This window comes from Carcharodon carcharias, chromosome 7, assembly GCF_017639515.1.
Source record: "Carcharodon carcharias isolate sCarCar2 chromosome 7, sCarCar2.pri, whole genome shotgun sequence".
Lineage (NCBI taxonomy): Eukaryota > Metazoa > Chordata > Chondrichthyes > Lamniformes > Lamnidae > Carcharodon > Carcharodon carcharias.
This window is the reverse complement of record NC_054473.1, coordinates 110,634,781-110,649,074: the sequence shown is the minus strand read 5'-3', so window position 1 is coordinate 110,649,074 and position 14,294 is coordinate 110,634,781. Positions and strand designations below refer to the sequence as shown.

At 50.5% G+C, this 14,294-nt stretch overlaps 1 protein-coding gene across 10 annotated transcripts in view; it reads left to right on the top strand.

The window, feature by feature from the left end:
• The window catches only part of mtss1lb (MTSS I-BAR domain containing 2b), a 179,177-nt gene that overhangs the window by 134,658 nt on the left and 30,225 nt on the right, over positions 1-14,294 (top strand). For all 10 annotated transcript variants that reach the window (XM_041192299.1, XM_041192293.1, XM_041192290.1 and 7 more), the window contains exons 5-7: positions 1,450-1,541; positions 6,978-7,052; positions 12,409-12,566. In XM_041192299.1, coding sequence (XP_041048233.1) covers positions 1,450-1,541; positions 6,978-7,052; positions 12,409-12,566 — 325 coding nt within the window. The remainder of the gene's footprint in view (positions 1-1,449; positions 1,542-6,977; positions 7,053-12,408; positions 12,567-14,294) is intronic.

The window sequence follows — 14,294 nt, the reverse complement described above, 5'->3', positions numbered from 1 at the left end:
AGTCAGTGCTGGATGTTAGGGAGGATATAAGTGTTCCAGTGAGTCTCAGTGCCAGGTGTTAGGGTGGATTTGGGTGCTCCAGTGGGTTTCAGTGCTGGGTGTTAGGGTGGATATGGGTGTTCCAGTGGGTCTCAGTACTGGGTGTTAGGGTGGATATGGGTGCTCCAGTGGGTCTCAGTGCTGGGTGTTAGGGTGGATATGGGTGTTCCAGTGGGTGTCAGTGCTGGGTGTTAGGGTGAATACGGGTGCTCCAGTGGGTCTCAGTACTGGGTGTTTGGGTGGATATGGGTGCTCCAGTGAGTCACAGTGCCGGGTGTTAGGGTGAATACGGGTGCTCTAGTGGGTCTCAGTACTGGGTGTTTGGGTGGATATGGGTGTTCCAGTGGGTCTCAGTACTGGGTGTTAGGGTGGATATGGGTGCTCCAGTGGGTCTCAGTACTGGGTGTTAGGGTGGATATGGGTGTTCCAGTGGGTCTCAGTGCTGGGTGTTAGGGTGGATACGGGTGTTCCAGTGGGTCTCAGTACTGGGTGTTTGGGTGGATATGGGTGTTCCAGTGGGTCTCAGTACTGGGTGTTAGGGTGAATACGGGTGCTCCAGTGGGTCTCAGTGCTGGGTGTTTGGGTGGATATGGGTGTTCCAGTGGGTCTCAGTACTGGGTGTTTGGGTGGATATGGGTGTTCCAGTGGGTCTCAGTACTGGGTGTTAGGGTGGATATGGGTGTTCCAGTGGGTCTCAGTGCTGGGTGTTAGGGTGGATATGGGTGCTCCAGTGGGTCTCAGTGCTGGGTGTTAGGGTGGATATGGGTGCTCCAGTGGGTCACAGTGCCGGGTGTTAGGGAGGATATGGGTGTTCCAGTGGGTCTCAGTGCTGGGTGTTAGGGAGGATATGGGTGTTCCAGTGGGTCTCAGTGCTGGGTGTTAGGGAGGATATGGGTGTTCCAGTGGGTCTCAGTGCTGGGTGTTAGGGTGGATATGGGTGTTCCAGTGGGCTTACAGTGCCGGGTTTAGGGAGGATATGGGTGTTCCAGTGGGTGCTGGGTGTTAGGGAGGAGGAACCCATGAAGAACTCCCTCTCCAATTGACCCAAGTCGGTGCCAGGCACAGTTTCTGTTGTGTTTGGCTCTGATTCCTCACACAGTTGAATAGTTGCCGATATGAATGAAATGCATTGTGCCCCCTCGAGCCAGAAGGTGGCCAGTGCCTGTGGAACTGTTTTGCATCAAGAGTTTATCCACATATTCAGGAGAAAGTGGATGGGATAAGAGAAATTCTCACCCTCACTGAAAGAAAAGGGTTTTGTGGAAAGGACGGATAGAAATGGTTTCTGTATTCTGGTTTATTGGGAGTGACGCCTCTTTATAAAGCAATGTGAAGACAAGTGCTGCTGAAGCTGCGTCAGTCCCTCTCTCTCTCTCTCATGGTCAGTATATTGCTATTTACTCTTCCTAGTGCTCTGATGGAGAGTCTGATAAACCCTTTGCAGGACAGGATAGAGGACTGGAAGAAATCTGCCAATCAGCTGGATAAGGACCATGCCAAAGGTACAACTGTGATCTGTGTGTGTGTGTATGCCTCACTCTCTGTCTCTCCCGCTCTTTGAGTCTCTTCCCCTGTATCTCTCTCTCTCTCTTGCACTCTATCTCTCTGGTTCGCTCTCTGGCTCCACTCTGCATCTCTCTCTCTCCCTGTCTCTCCCTGTCTCTCTTTCTGTGTCTCCCTCTCATCTTGCTGCCTTGCTTGCAGGCTTTCTCTCTGTCTCTCTCTCTCTCTCTCCCGCCATCTCTCTCTCCCGCCGTCTCTCTCTCCCACTGTCTCACTCTCCCCCGCCATCTGCCTCTCCGGCTGTCAGTCCCTCCTGCCGTCTCTCCTTCTTGCCGTCTCCCCTCCCACCGTCTCTCTCTCCCACCATGACTCTCTGTCCCGCTGTGTTTCTCTCTCCCACGGTCTCTCACTCTGCCGCTCTCTCTCCCGTAGTTTCCCCCTCTCCTCTCTCTCTCCCCCTCTCTTGCTCTCTCCCATGCTCACTCTCTCTCTCCTGCTGTCTCTCTTGCTCCCTCCCGCTGTCCCTCTCCCTCTCCTGCTCCCTCTCTCTCTCCAACTCTCTCTCTCTCTCTCTCCGGCTCTCTCTCCGGCTCTCTCTCTCTCTCTCTCTCCGGCTCTCTCTCTCTCCGGCTCTCTCTCTCTCCGGCTCTCTCTCTCTCCGGCTCTCTCTCTCTCCGGCTCTCTCTCTCTCCTGCTGTTTCTCTTGCTCTCTTCCACCGTCTCTCTCTTTCCTGCACCCTCTCTCTCTCTCCTGCTCTCTCTCCCTCTCACTCTCTCTCCCACTGTCTTTCTCTCTCTCTCCTGCTGCCTCCCCCTCTCTTTCATGCTGCCTCCCCCTCTCTTTCATGCTGCCTCTCTCTCTCTGCCGCTGTCTCTCTCTCTCTCTCTGCCGCTGTCTCTCTCTCTCTCTGCCGCTGTCTCTCTCTCTCTCTGCCACTGTCTCTCTCTCTCTCTGCCACTGTCTCTCTCTCTCTCTGCCGCTGTCTTTCTCTCTCTCTCTGCCGCTGTCTCTCTCTCTCTGCCGCTGTGTCTCTCTCTCTCTCTCTCTCTCTCTCTGCCGCTCTCTATCACTCTCTCTCTCTGCCGCTTCTATCTCTCTCTCTCTCTGCCACTGTCTCTCTCTCTCTCTGCCGCTCTCTCTCTCTCTTTCTGCCGCTGTCTCTCTCTCTCTCTGCCGCTGTCTCTGTTTCTCTCTCTCTCTCTCTCTGCCGCTGTCTCTCTCTCTCTCTCTGCCGCTGTCTCTCTCTCTCTCTCTGCCGCTGTCTCTCTCTCTGTCTCTCTCTCTGCCGCTGTCTCTCTCTCTCTCTCTGCCGTTGTCTCTCTCTCTCTTTCTGCCGCTGTCTCTCTCTCTCTCTCTGCCGCTGTGTCTCTCTCTCTCTCTCTCTGCCGCTGTCTCTCTCTCTCTCTCTCTCTGCCGCTGTCTCTCTCTCTCTCTCTGCCACTGTCTCTCTCTCTCTCTCTGCCGCTCTCTCTCTCTCTCTCTGCCGCTCTCGCTCTCTCTTTCTGCCGCTGTCTCTCTCTCTCTCTGCCGCTGTCTCTCTTTCTCTCTCTCTCTCTCTCTGCCGCTGTCTCTCTCTCTCTCTCTCTGCCGCTGTCTCTCTCTCTCTCTCTGCCGCTGTCTCTCTCTCTGTCTCTCTCTGCCGCTGTCTCTCTCTCTCTCTCTGCCGTTGTCTCTCTCTCTCTTTCTGCCGCTGTCTCTCTCTCTCTCTGCCGCTGTGTCTCTCTCTCTCTCTCTCTCTGCCGCTGTCTGTCTCTCTCTCTCTCTCTGCCGCTGTCTCTCTCTCTCTCTGCCGCTGTCTCTCTCTCTCTCTGCCACTGTCTCTCTCTCTCTCTCTCTCTGCCGCTCTCTCTCTCTCTTTCTGCCGCTGTCTCTCTCTCTCTGCCGCTGTCTCTCTTTCTCTCTCTCTCTCTGCCGCTGTCTCTCTCTCTTTCTGCCGCTGTCTCTCTCTCTCTCTCTGCCGCTGTCTCTCTCTCTCTCTCTGCCGCTGTCTCTCTCTCTCTCTCTCTGCCGCTGTCTCTCTCTCTCTCTCTCTGCCGCTGTCTCTCTCTCTCTCTCTCTGCCGCTGTCTCTCTCTCTCTCTCTCTGCCGCTGTCTCTCTCTCTCTCTCTCTGCCGCTGTCTCTCTCTCTCTCTGCCACTGTCTCTCTCTCTCTCTCTCTCTGCCGCTGTCTCTCTCTCTCTTGGTCCCTCTCTCTCTTGCTCCCTCTATCTCTCTCTCTTGCTCCCTCTCTCTCTCCTGCTCTCTCTGCCTCCCTCTCTCTCTCCCACGCTCTTTCCTGCTCTGTCTCGCTCTCTCCCGCTGTCTCTCTCTCTCCCTCCCTCTCTCCCACTGCCTCTCTATCTCTCTCTCTCGCTGCCTCTCTATCACTCTCTCCTGCTGCTTCTCTATCTGTCTCTCCCACTGCCTCTCTCTTCCCTCTCGCTGCCTCTCGCTCTCCCCCGCTGTCTCTCGTTCTCCTGCTGTCCCCCCTCTCCCACTGTCTCTCTCTCTCCTGCTCTCTCCCACTCTCTCTCCTGCTCTTTCTCTCTCCTGCTCTTTCTCTCTCCTGCTCTTTCTCTCTCCTGCTCTTTCTCTCTCCTGCTCTTTCTCTCTCCTGCTCGCTTTCTCTCCTGCTCGCTTTCTCTCTCGCCCGCGTGCTCTCTCTCGCCCGCGTGCTCTCTCTCGCCCGCGCGCTCTCTCTCGCCCGCGCGCGCTCTCTCGCCCGTGCACTCGCTCTCTCGCCCGCGCACTCTCTCTCCCGCCCGCGCACTCTCTCTCCCGCCCGCGCACTCTCTCTCTCGCCCGCGCACTCTCTCTCTCGCCCGCGCACTCTCTCTCTCGCCCGCACACTCTCTCTCTCGCCCGCGCACTCTCTCTCTCGCCCGCGCACACTCTCTCTCCCTCTCTCGCCCGCGCACTATCTCTCTCTCTCTCTCTCGCCCGCTCACACTCTCTCTCCCTCTCTCGCCCACGCACTCTCTCTCTCGCCCACGCACACTCTCTCTCTCTCTCTCTCGCCCATGCTCTCTCTCTCTCTCTCTTGCCCACGCTCTCCCTCTCTCTCTCTCGCCCGCGCTCTCTCTCTCGCCCGCGCACTCTCTCTCTCTCTCTCGCCCGCGCACTCTCTCTCTCTCGCCCGCGCACTCTCTCTCACTCTCTCTCTCGCCCGTGCTCTCTCTCTCTCTCTCTCGCCCGCGCTTTCTCTCTCTCTCTCGCCCGCGCTCTCACTCTCTCACCCGCGCGCTCTTTCTCTCTCCCGTTCTCTCACTCCCGCTCTTTCTCTCTCTCTCCCACTCTCTCTCTCCCTCCCGTGCTCTCTCTCTCCCATTCTCTCTCTCTCCTGATCTCTCCTGCACCCTCTCTCTCCCTCCGTTGCCTCCCTCCCCCACTGTATCTCTCCATCTCTTGCTGACTCTTTATCTGTCTGTGTCTCTGTCTCTCCCTCTGGTGCTCACTCTCTGGCACTCTCTCTGGCACTCTCTCCCTCTCTTGCACTCTCTCCCTCGCTCGCGCTCTCTCTCTCTCACACTCTCTCTCCTGCTGTGTCTCTCTCTTTCTCTCCCGCTGTGTCTCTCTCTCTCTCTCTCCCGCTGTGTCTCTCTCTCTCTCTCCCGCTGTGTCTCTCTCTCTCCCGCTGTGTCTCTCTCTCTCTCTCCCGCTGTGTCTCTCTCTCTCCCGCTGTGTCTCTCTCTCTCTCTCTCCCGCTGTGTCTCTCTCTCTCTCTCTCCCGCTGTGTCTCTCTCTCTCTCTCTCCCGCTGTGTCTCTCTCTCTCTCTCTCCCGCTGTGTCTCTCTCTCTCTCTCCCACTGTGTCTCTCTCTCTCTCTCCCACTGTGTCTCTCTCTCTCTCTCCCGCTGTGTCTCTCTCTCTCTCTCTCCCGCTGTGTGTCTCTCTCTCTCTCTCCCGCTGTGTCTCTCTCTCTCTCCCACTGTGTCTCTCTCTCTCTCCCGCTGTGTCTCTCTCTCTCTCTCTCTCCCGCTGTGTCTCTCTCTCTCTCTCTCCCGCTGTGTCTCTCTCTCTCTCTCTCCCGCTGTGTCTCTCTCTCTCTCTCTCCCGCTGTGTGTGTCTCTCTCTCTCCCGCTGTGTCTCTCTCTCTCTCTCCCGCTGTGTCTCTCTCTCTCCCGCTGTGTCTCTCTCTCTCTCCCACTGTGTCTCTCTCTCTCTCTCTCTCTCCCGCTGTTTGTCTCTCTCTCTCTCCCGCTGTGTCTCTCTCTTTCTCTCCCGCTGTGTCTCTCCTCTCCCGTTGTCTCTCTCTCTTCTGCTGTCTCTCTCTCCCGCTCTCCTGTGCTCCGTCCCTCTCTCTCCCATGTCCTCTCTCTCCCTCTGCTGCCTCCCTCCCCCGCTGTATCTCTCCGTCTCTCACCAGCTCTTTATCTGTCTGTCTGTCTCTCGCCTTCCTGCCGCCTCGCTCTCCCGCTGTCTCGATCTCTTTACTCCCTCCTGCCGTCTCTCGCTCTCTATCTCTCTCTCTCCCCCTCCCGCCATCTCTCTCTCTCCCATCTGTTCCCGCAGCCCCCCATTCAGGTGCCTCCCCGCTCTCTCCGACCCATTTGTCTCTCTCCCTCTCTCCGTCTCTCTCCTCTCCTCTCTCCCCCTCTCTTTCTCTCCCCCCTCTCTTGGCCCCTCTCTCTTTCTCCTTCTCTCCCTTCCCCCCCATTTCTTTGTCCCATCTCTCTCTCTGTCTCTGTCTCTCTCTTCTCCTTTCCCTGAATCTGTTCTCCTCTAATTTGTAGTTTTAATCATGGGAGAGCACCAAGGTCCAAAGTTTCAGTTCCTTATTCAGCTCAGCAAAAGATTGTGATGTGCCTCCATTATCAGCCAGCTGGTGGTGCTGTTGTTCTTTGTAGAAGAACTCAACGTGAAAACTTGACCGGTTTTGCTGGTCTCTCCCTGGGCTGTGAGCTGGGGTCAGATCACACAGCCTTTCTAGAGCCCATTTGAATTTCATTCCTTCCCAGTTCCTTCAGTGGACTGATAACCAGAAGACCTAAAGCGACCACTTTCCCTCCAAGTTCTCATGTAAATTGTATTTCTGATATTTGCATTTAATTTTATAAATTAAAATCCAATTTAACTATGCTTAATGCAGAAGTATAAAGAGCCTTGCTTCACTGGCATAGTATCCCATTTATCAGTTCCAGTAGTGCAGTGTGGGCACACTGTATGAAAAGTCACGGAATGGGAATTCATTGGGATATTTTATCACTCAGATCCCAATGTGGCAACTTCTTTCAGAACACTCCTAGTTTCTAGATTTGCAATGGGTCTGACCCTTTTCCATTCACTCCCAATGTATACAATGGGCCTAAGCCTGTCTCTCTGTAGGTTGCCAATGAAAGTGTAAGATTCCTGACCCTAATCCACACAAGAATCTTGGGTGTTCCGGTGCTCTCTGAACCCTGTGTGTTAATCCTGACTGAACCGAGAGTGAAACGTTGCTCCTTTCTCCTCTCAGAATACAAACGGGCTCGGCACGAGATCAAAAAGAAATCATCTGACACCCTCAAACTTCAAAAGAAGGCTCGGAAAGGTGAGTGACCTGCTCATGGACAGCAGTCTGCTGTAATGACACCTGGATCAGCTCTCCAAGCCAGTGTCACAACTTCTCTGGAGTTTACAAAATGAAGATTAGACCACCAGAATCAGATCTGGATTGCCGATAAAGTTAAGATGCATCTGCAAATGCAGATCACAGATTAAGATTATATGTTTCTTCAGATCTAGATCACAGATAAAGGTTAAATGTTTCTGTGAATCTCGATCACAGATACAATTCAAGTGTTTCACTGCAGCTTCAAACATCATCCAGTTTCCAGATACATAGTTTATCTCCCCCTCCCTCCACACTGTACACTGTTCTGGTGACACACTTGTCTACGATCTGAGGCAGTTTAGATGTCAGTAGAACTGACCATGATTGATATTGTAAACTAACCAAAGCCACAGCTCAGCAAAGCTGTGTTGTTTGCAGGGATTGTGCTGATCTTCATGGGGACTGTTATTCCACTGGTCAGGTTAAATTGGCAGAGGTGTCGAGGGGTGCTTTGCCCAGATGTGCCCTCTCCTTTCGGTCCTCAATCACTAACACTGCTGTTCCCACTCAGGGTATATTCCTTCTCTGATGGTTTTCCTTTCTCCTTTTTCTCTCTCCTCCCTATAGAACTCCTCGGTAAGTCACATGTCTGATGGACACCGCTCCTGCTCCACTTTCTCATGTTTGATATTTTCAATTCTGCCACCTTGCACAATCAGTGTCCGGGCAAGTGATACACATTTCAGATCATTCTACAGCGTTGAACTGATTCAGTATCAAGTATTATCTTACTCAGAGATCGAGAGGTAATGGGTGGGGAGCAAACTGTGAATGTGGGCTGGGAATGTTTGGTGGGACAGTGTAGAGGGAGCTATAATCTGTATCTAACACCATGCTGTACTTGTCCTGGGAGTGTTTGATGGGGACAGTGTAGAGGGAGCTTTACTCTGTATCTAACACCGTGCTGTACCTGTCCTGGGAGTGTTTGATCCCATTAAGAGCAGTAAGTGGGAAAGTATTGAAGGTTCTGGCTGAGGACTGAAAAGATATTGGAGGCAGATTAGGCCATTCAGGCCTTCAAACTTGTTCCACCAGTCAATAAGATCATGGCTGATCCCCTACCTCATCTCCACCTTCCCACGCTATCTATCCCCATATCCCTTAATTCCCTTGGTACCAAGAATCTTTTGATCTCAGTCTTGAACATACGCATTGACTGAGCATCCACAGCTCCCTGGGGTAGAAAATTCCATCTCGGTGAAGAAATCTCCCCCCAGCTCAGAGCCCTTACCCTGAGGCTGTGACCCCTAGTTCTAGATTCCATCCTCCCAGTATCCGCCCTGTCAAGCCCCTGAAGAAATTTATGTTTCAATCAGATTTCCTCACAGTCTTCCAAAATCTAGGGAATGTGGGCCTTAGGAGTGGGGGCTGGGTTGTACAGTTGTGGTGGATAGTCTTTTGGCACTAATCCTAGCACTCGCTCGCGACACTGACTGTTCAATAGCAATCTCTCTGCCTGTGGACTGCTGCTGCATGGGGAGGTGGGTGGCTCACTGTTGTTCTGGTTTGTGTGAGTCTCATGTTGTGGGGAAACCCAAGCTGTTGCATGACTGTCCTTGAATGCCTTGTGATGAGGTAAATCTGTGTCATCATTGTCGTTCTAAACTGTGAATGTGCCCTGTTCCGTGCTGCTGGTAATTTATTTTGGTTTTTGAGGGTGGGCTACTGGAGGGTTTTACATGAGGCTACCTTTGAATTGAAACTGTTAAACCTTTCGTTCTCGCCCCCAGCTTGTGCTGAGTTTTCTGATTGCAACTGGGGCAGCAGCAGGAGGAGTAATAGTAGGTTTCGGGACTCCAGAGATGGGATGTGGGAGGGGAGGGTGGGGGCAACAGTCAGAACTCCACCACTTCCATCACCTTCCCTTGCTGGAAGAAGTGGGTTTGAATAGAGAGAATATTGGTTTCTGTAGTGACGCTGTCTCCAATTGGCACCTCCTTCTTCAGGTACCCTGCTCTAAGAGGGCATGGACTTCCAATGGATTGGTCCGGGGTCATGCTTGGCAAAGTACTGCAGTGGTTTGCCGTTGCCTTCTGCAGTACCACTGACCAGGAAACTCTCCCAGTCTTACCACCTGCATATTGGAAGGATTTACAGGCTGATAATCAACCTGTTTGGCCATGTTATAAACACACCTTCCTTGGCCATCAAGTCCTGAAGTGGGTCTTGAACCCAGAGCTTCTGGCTCAGAGGTAGGGACACTACCCACGTGCGCTACAAGACCAACTCCAGTTGATTGAACCCTCCCCCAATACCCAGTATCTGAGGTGAGCTGCACTGGTGCCAGTGGAACTGAAGCCCAGTGGGGAGCCCAGCATACCCGGACCAGAGGAGGAGTTGGGAGAAGGAAACAGGAAGAGTAAAGATGAATCTGTGAGAAGAAAAAGTGAACTGAAATCCATCATCAGTAAAAGATGATGGTTAAATTTAAAGCAGCACTTTTCACCACCTTGGGGTGTCCCCAGGCACAGTACTGTTACTGTACTGTGAAGTGCAGTCACTATACAGACATTTAGCCTACTGCGGGGACAAGACAGTACTGGCTGGCTACCCTGTGGGTAAGTTGAATGATGGACAATCCTTTGCAGCATGCTTAGTTTGGGCCATTCTTTCAAGCTGTAATGAAGGGTTAATATGTGTCCCAGCTGAGGGTGAGGAGTGGGGAGGGGGTGGAATCCGTGCTTGGTGCAGTCAGTGGCAGTGCCAGAAACCATCTGCTGGCACATTACCAGACCCCTTAATTCAAATTACAACAACAACTTGCATTTTGTGGAAAAGATTAAAAACATACAGTAATTATTTGTTTCTGTAAAATGCAATTTTGAATGGCTAATACAATGTTTTTCCTTTTCACTTTCCATCTCCTAGCCCTCTTTCTTATTCCACATGAATATGTTCTGTTCTTTGCTCCCCATCCAATTCTCTTTAACTTACCTTTCCTCTCCAAACCCAAACTCCTCGAACACGTTGTCATCTCCCAAATCCATTCCCATCTTTCCCGGAACTCCATGGCTGAATCCCTCCAATCCGGTTTCTGCCCCTGCCACGGTACTGAAACAGCTCTGACACCCTATGAGTCTGTGACAAAAGTAAACTTTCCCTTCTCGACCTGTCGACCTTTGACACAGTGGCCGCACCATCCTCTTCCAAAGCCTCTCCACTGTCTTCCAGCTGGGTGGGACTGCTCTCACATGGTTCCATTCTTATCTATCTAATCGAAGCCGGAGGATGACTTGCAACGGCTTCTCTCCCCATTCCCACTCCCACATCATTACTATCCTTGGATCCCCTCCTACTTGTCATCTACAATGCTGCCTGGATGACGTCTGTTAGTTTTCACCTGCACAATAACAACACCCAGCTCGACTTCACCACCACCTCTCTCAGATGCTCCACCATTTCAAAATGATCAGACTGTTGTCTGAATCCAGTGCTGGATGTACGGAAATTTCCTCCAATTATTTTTGGTCTCTGTTCCCTAACTATCAACCCCCATTCCTCTCTTTGGCAACATGGTCTGAGATTAAGTCAGTCTGTTCACAACCTCAGTGTCAAATTTGATCCTGAGATGATGAACTTCCACCTATATCCACACCATCATCCAGTGTCATCCCGAGTCAATTGATCTTGTTTTTATGGGATGTGGACATTGTTGTGGATCTGGAGTCACACGTAGGCCAGACCAGGTAAGGACATTTAGATGGGTTTTACGACAATAGTTTCATGGTCGTCATCAGACTTTTAATTCCAGATTTTTTTGATTTGAACCCAGGTCCCTAGAGCATTACCCTGGGTCTCTAGAATACTAGTCAGTGACAATACCACTATGCCACCTCCTTCTGTGAAATCCTCATTCATGCCTTTGTTACCTCGAGACTCAGCTATTTGAATGCACTATTAGCTGGTCTCCCACATTCTACCCTCCGTAAACTTGAGGTCATCTAAAATTTTGCTCTCTGTATCTTAACTCGCCCCGTTCAACCATCACCCCTCTGCTCACTGACCTACCTTGGCTTCCAAACCAGCAATGCTTTGATTTGAAAATTCTCATCCTTGTTTTCAAATCCCCCTGTGACCTCACACCTCCCTATCTGTGATCTCCTTCAGCCCCGCAACCCTCCGAGATATTGCACTCCTCTAATTCTGACCTCTTGGGCATCCCCAATTTTGACTGCTCCATTGGCGGCCATGCCCACAACTGATTAGACCCTAAACTCTGGAATTCTCTCCCTCAGCCCTTCTACCTCTCCTTCCCCCCCCTTAAGACACTTGGTAAAACCCACCTCTTTGACCATGCTTGATCATTTATCCTAATATGCTTTGACTCATTGTCACATTTTGTTTGATAATCCCCCTGTGGTGGGCCTCAGGGCATTTTCCTACATTAAAGGTGCTACTTAGATGCAAGTTGTTGTTGTCAGCTCAGGGATTTTAAAAAATCTGTCCTGTTTTTGAAACATAAAATTGTCTGCTTACAATGGTGAAACATCATCTGCTGGGATCTGCACTCTCAAAAGTCACTCCTTGGCTAAGCTCCTGCATCATTTCCATGTCTCTAACTGAGAGAGCAGGCTTCCAGCCTGATCCTAGGCCTCTGTTAGTCTGTAACTGGTTGCCTTAGTTTTTTTCAGCCACTTCCTCCATGGAAACCGCCTGAATTCCATCTGTCATCTTCCCACTTTCCCACAAAAACAGCTGGACTTGGGACTTGGGCTTGAGCTTGCCCACACTCCTGGATTGCCCTGGAGTCTTCCAAAATTAAAGATCCATCACTTTAATCAAACACAATTGGGACATTTTCTTCTGCAGCTGAAGTCACCACAAACATGCAGGACCGAAGCATTCCTGGGATGAAATGGGTCCCCTGATGCACACTCGCCCCAGTAAAACCATCTCATAGATAGAGTTGTTTCTGGAGCACACTGAATTGTAGGTATCACAACCACCATTGACCACTTGTGCCTTAGAATGCAAGTGGAAGGGTGGATCGAGGTGGGAGATCCATGATGAATTAACCCCACCCCCAAATACAGTTCAATCTGAGTTGACAGCCCTAGATTGACTGTAGTTGCTCAGTGTGTGGATTCATTCCCCCACGCCCACCCCCACCAACTGCTGTCCCCCCATCCCCCCACAGGCTCTGCACTAGTAAACCATAACAGCAGCTTGTTTTAAACAGTTAAAATGCGATGAAAGACCTTATATTTAACTAGGCCTCATATACCATAGGAAATTGCTGTTCCTCTCAGCTTGTGGGCAGTGAAACCATCGTTACTCTCTGTCCCCAATCCAGGTAAAGGTGACCTGAGGCCACAGGTGGAAAATGCAGTCCAGGATGTGAATGACATGTACCTGCTACTGGAGGAGACAGAGAAACAAGCTGTTCGCAAGGCCCTGATCGAGGAGAGAAGCCGATTCTGCACTTTCATCACTTTCTTGCAGCCTGTGGTGGTAAGGAACAGCTACGTTCCCATACAGGACCAGTGAAAATGATCAAACAGACCGCTGGACACGAAAGAGACTGAATTAGGCAGTGTAGATGGAGTGGGATGAACTACCTGTCAGGGAATTGAAATGCAGCCCAGCCCATCAGAATGAAACTCTTCTCTCTCTTTGTCTCTCTGTCTTTCTCTCTCTGTCTCTCCCTCTTTCTCTCTATCTATGTCTCTTTCTCTCTCTCTCATTGCCTCTCTCTCTCTCTCTGTCTCCGTCCTGATACTGTAAACGTGCAGACCTGAAACTAGGTTCAACCTTAACACAGCCACTAGTAAGTGAGTCCCCAGTATAAAGCCATGGTAACTTGTCACAGACCTGTCCCAGAACAGTCACCAGGTGCAGTGAACAGGGAGATTTCACACCTTAGATTGGGATTAAGGAAGATGGGGGAAGGTTTTCCCCTCCGCTCTGGGTGTAACCCAATCACAAATCAGTTCTTTAAAAGCAGGAAATATCTGACTGCTATCTGGGCAAAGTGGAGGCTGCTTTGAATCTGGGCCACAGCTGACCTGCAAGTGCATGATCCTATCACTGGGGAAAATGAGGAATGGTTTAATTCCCTGACAGTAATATTCCCCACCAAAAGCATTCACTGGAAACTTAGTATCTGACATGAGGGTGCTGGTTAGCTCAGTTGGCTAGATATGTGGTTCAGAATAATACCAACAGTGTGGGTTCAATTCCCATTCTGGCTGAGGTAAACTTGGGACTTGCCTCCCCACCCCGGCCCTGAGAGTGGAAACAATGACCAGCCACCACTGACAAAAAGACTACCAAGAAAACAGCTCAGGACAAAGCAACAAGCCAAGAATCTGCTTTCAGATGGAGCAGACATGGAATGGGAATGGAATCTGACACTGGGACAGATTTTGTTCATTCTAACCTGTCCCTGACTCTGATCTCCCAGCTTTGTAGATTATTACCCAGCTATCTTGCGTAACCACCCATTCTGACAAGACATTGGCAAGCAGTAAACCACACAGAAACCGGAATATGAAAGGGTAGTTGTGATTTTGTGTTAAAGGTGATAGTGAACTGCTTATTACAGGAAATATTCATTGGAACTGATGTCAAACGGATTATTGACTGTACATAGAGTTAACATTATCCCCCCCAACATGTCCCTTGTTAAAGCTGCTGTCAGCAAGAATTCAAAATGAACCACTGTTCAGTATACATTAATGAAATAGTATTACCTGAGTCCCTTGATTAGATTCCAGTCTGTAACTCACTCCCAGGTATCCATTATTCTATATATAAACCATCTGAACTCCTCGATTAGATTCCAGTCTGTAACTCACTCCCAGGTATCCATTATTCTATATATAAACCATCTGAACCCGTCGATTAGATTCCAGTCTGTAACTCACTCCCAGGTATCCATTATTCTATATATAAACTACCTGAACCTCTTGATTAGATTCCAGTCTGTAACTCACTCCCAGGTATCCATTATTCTATATCTCAACCATCTGAACTCCTCGATTAGATTCCAGTCTGTAACTCACTCCCGGGTATCCATTATTCTATATATAAACTATCTGAACCTCTTGATTAGATTCCAGTCTGTAACTCACTACCAGGTATCCATTATTCTATATCTCAACCATCTGAACTCCTCGATTAGATTCCAGTCTGTAACTCACTGCCAGGTATCCATTATTCTATATATAAACTACCTGA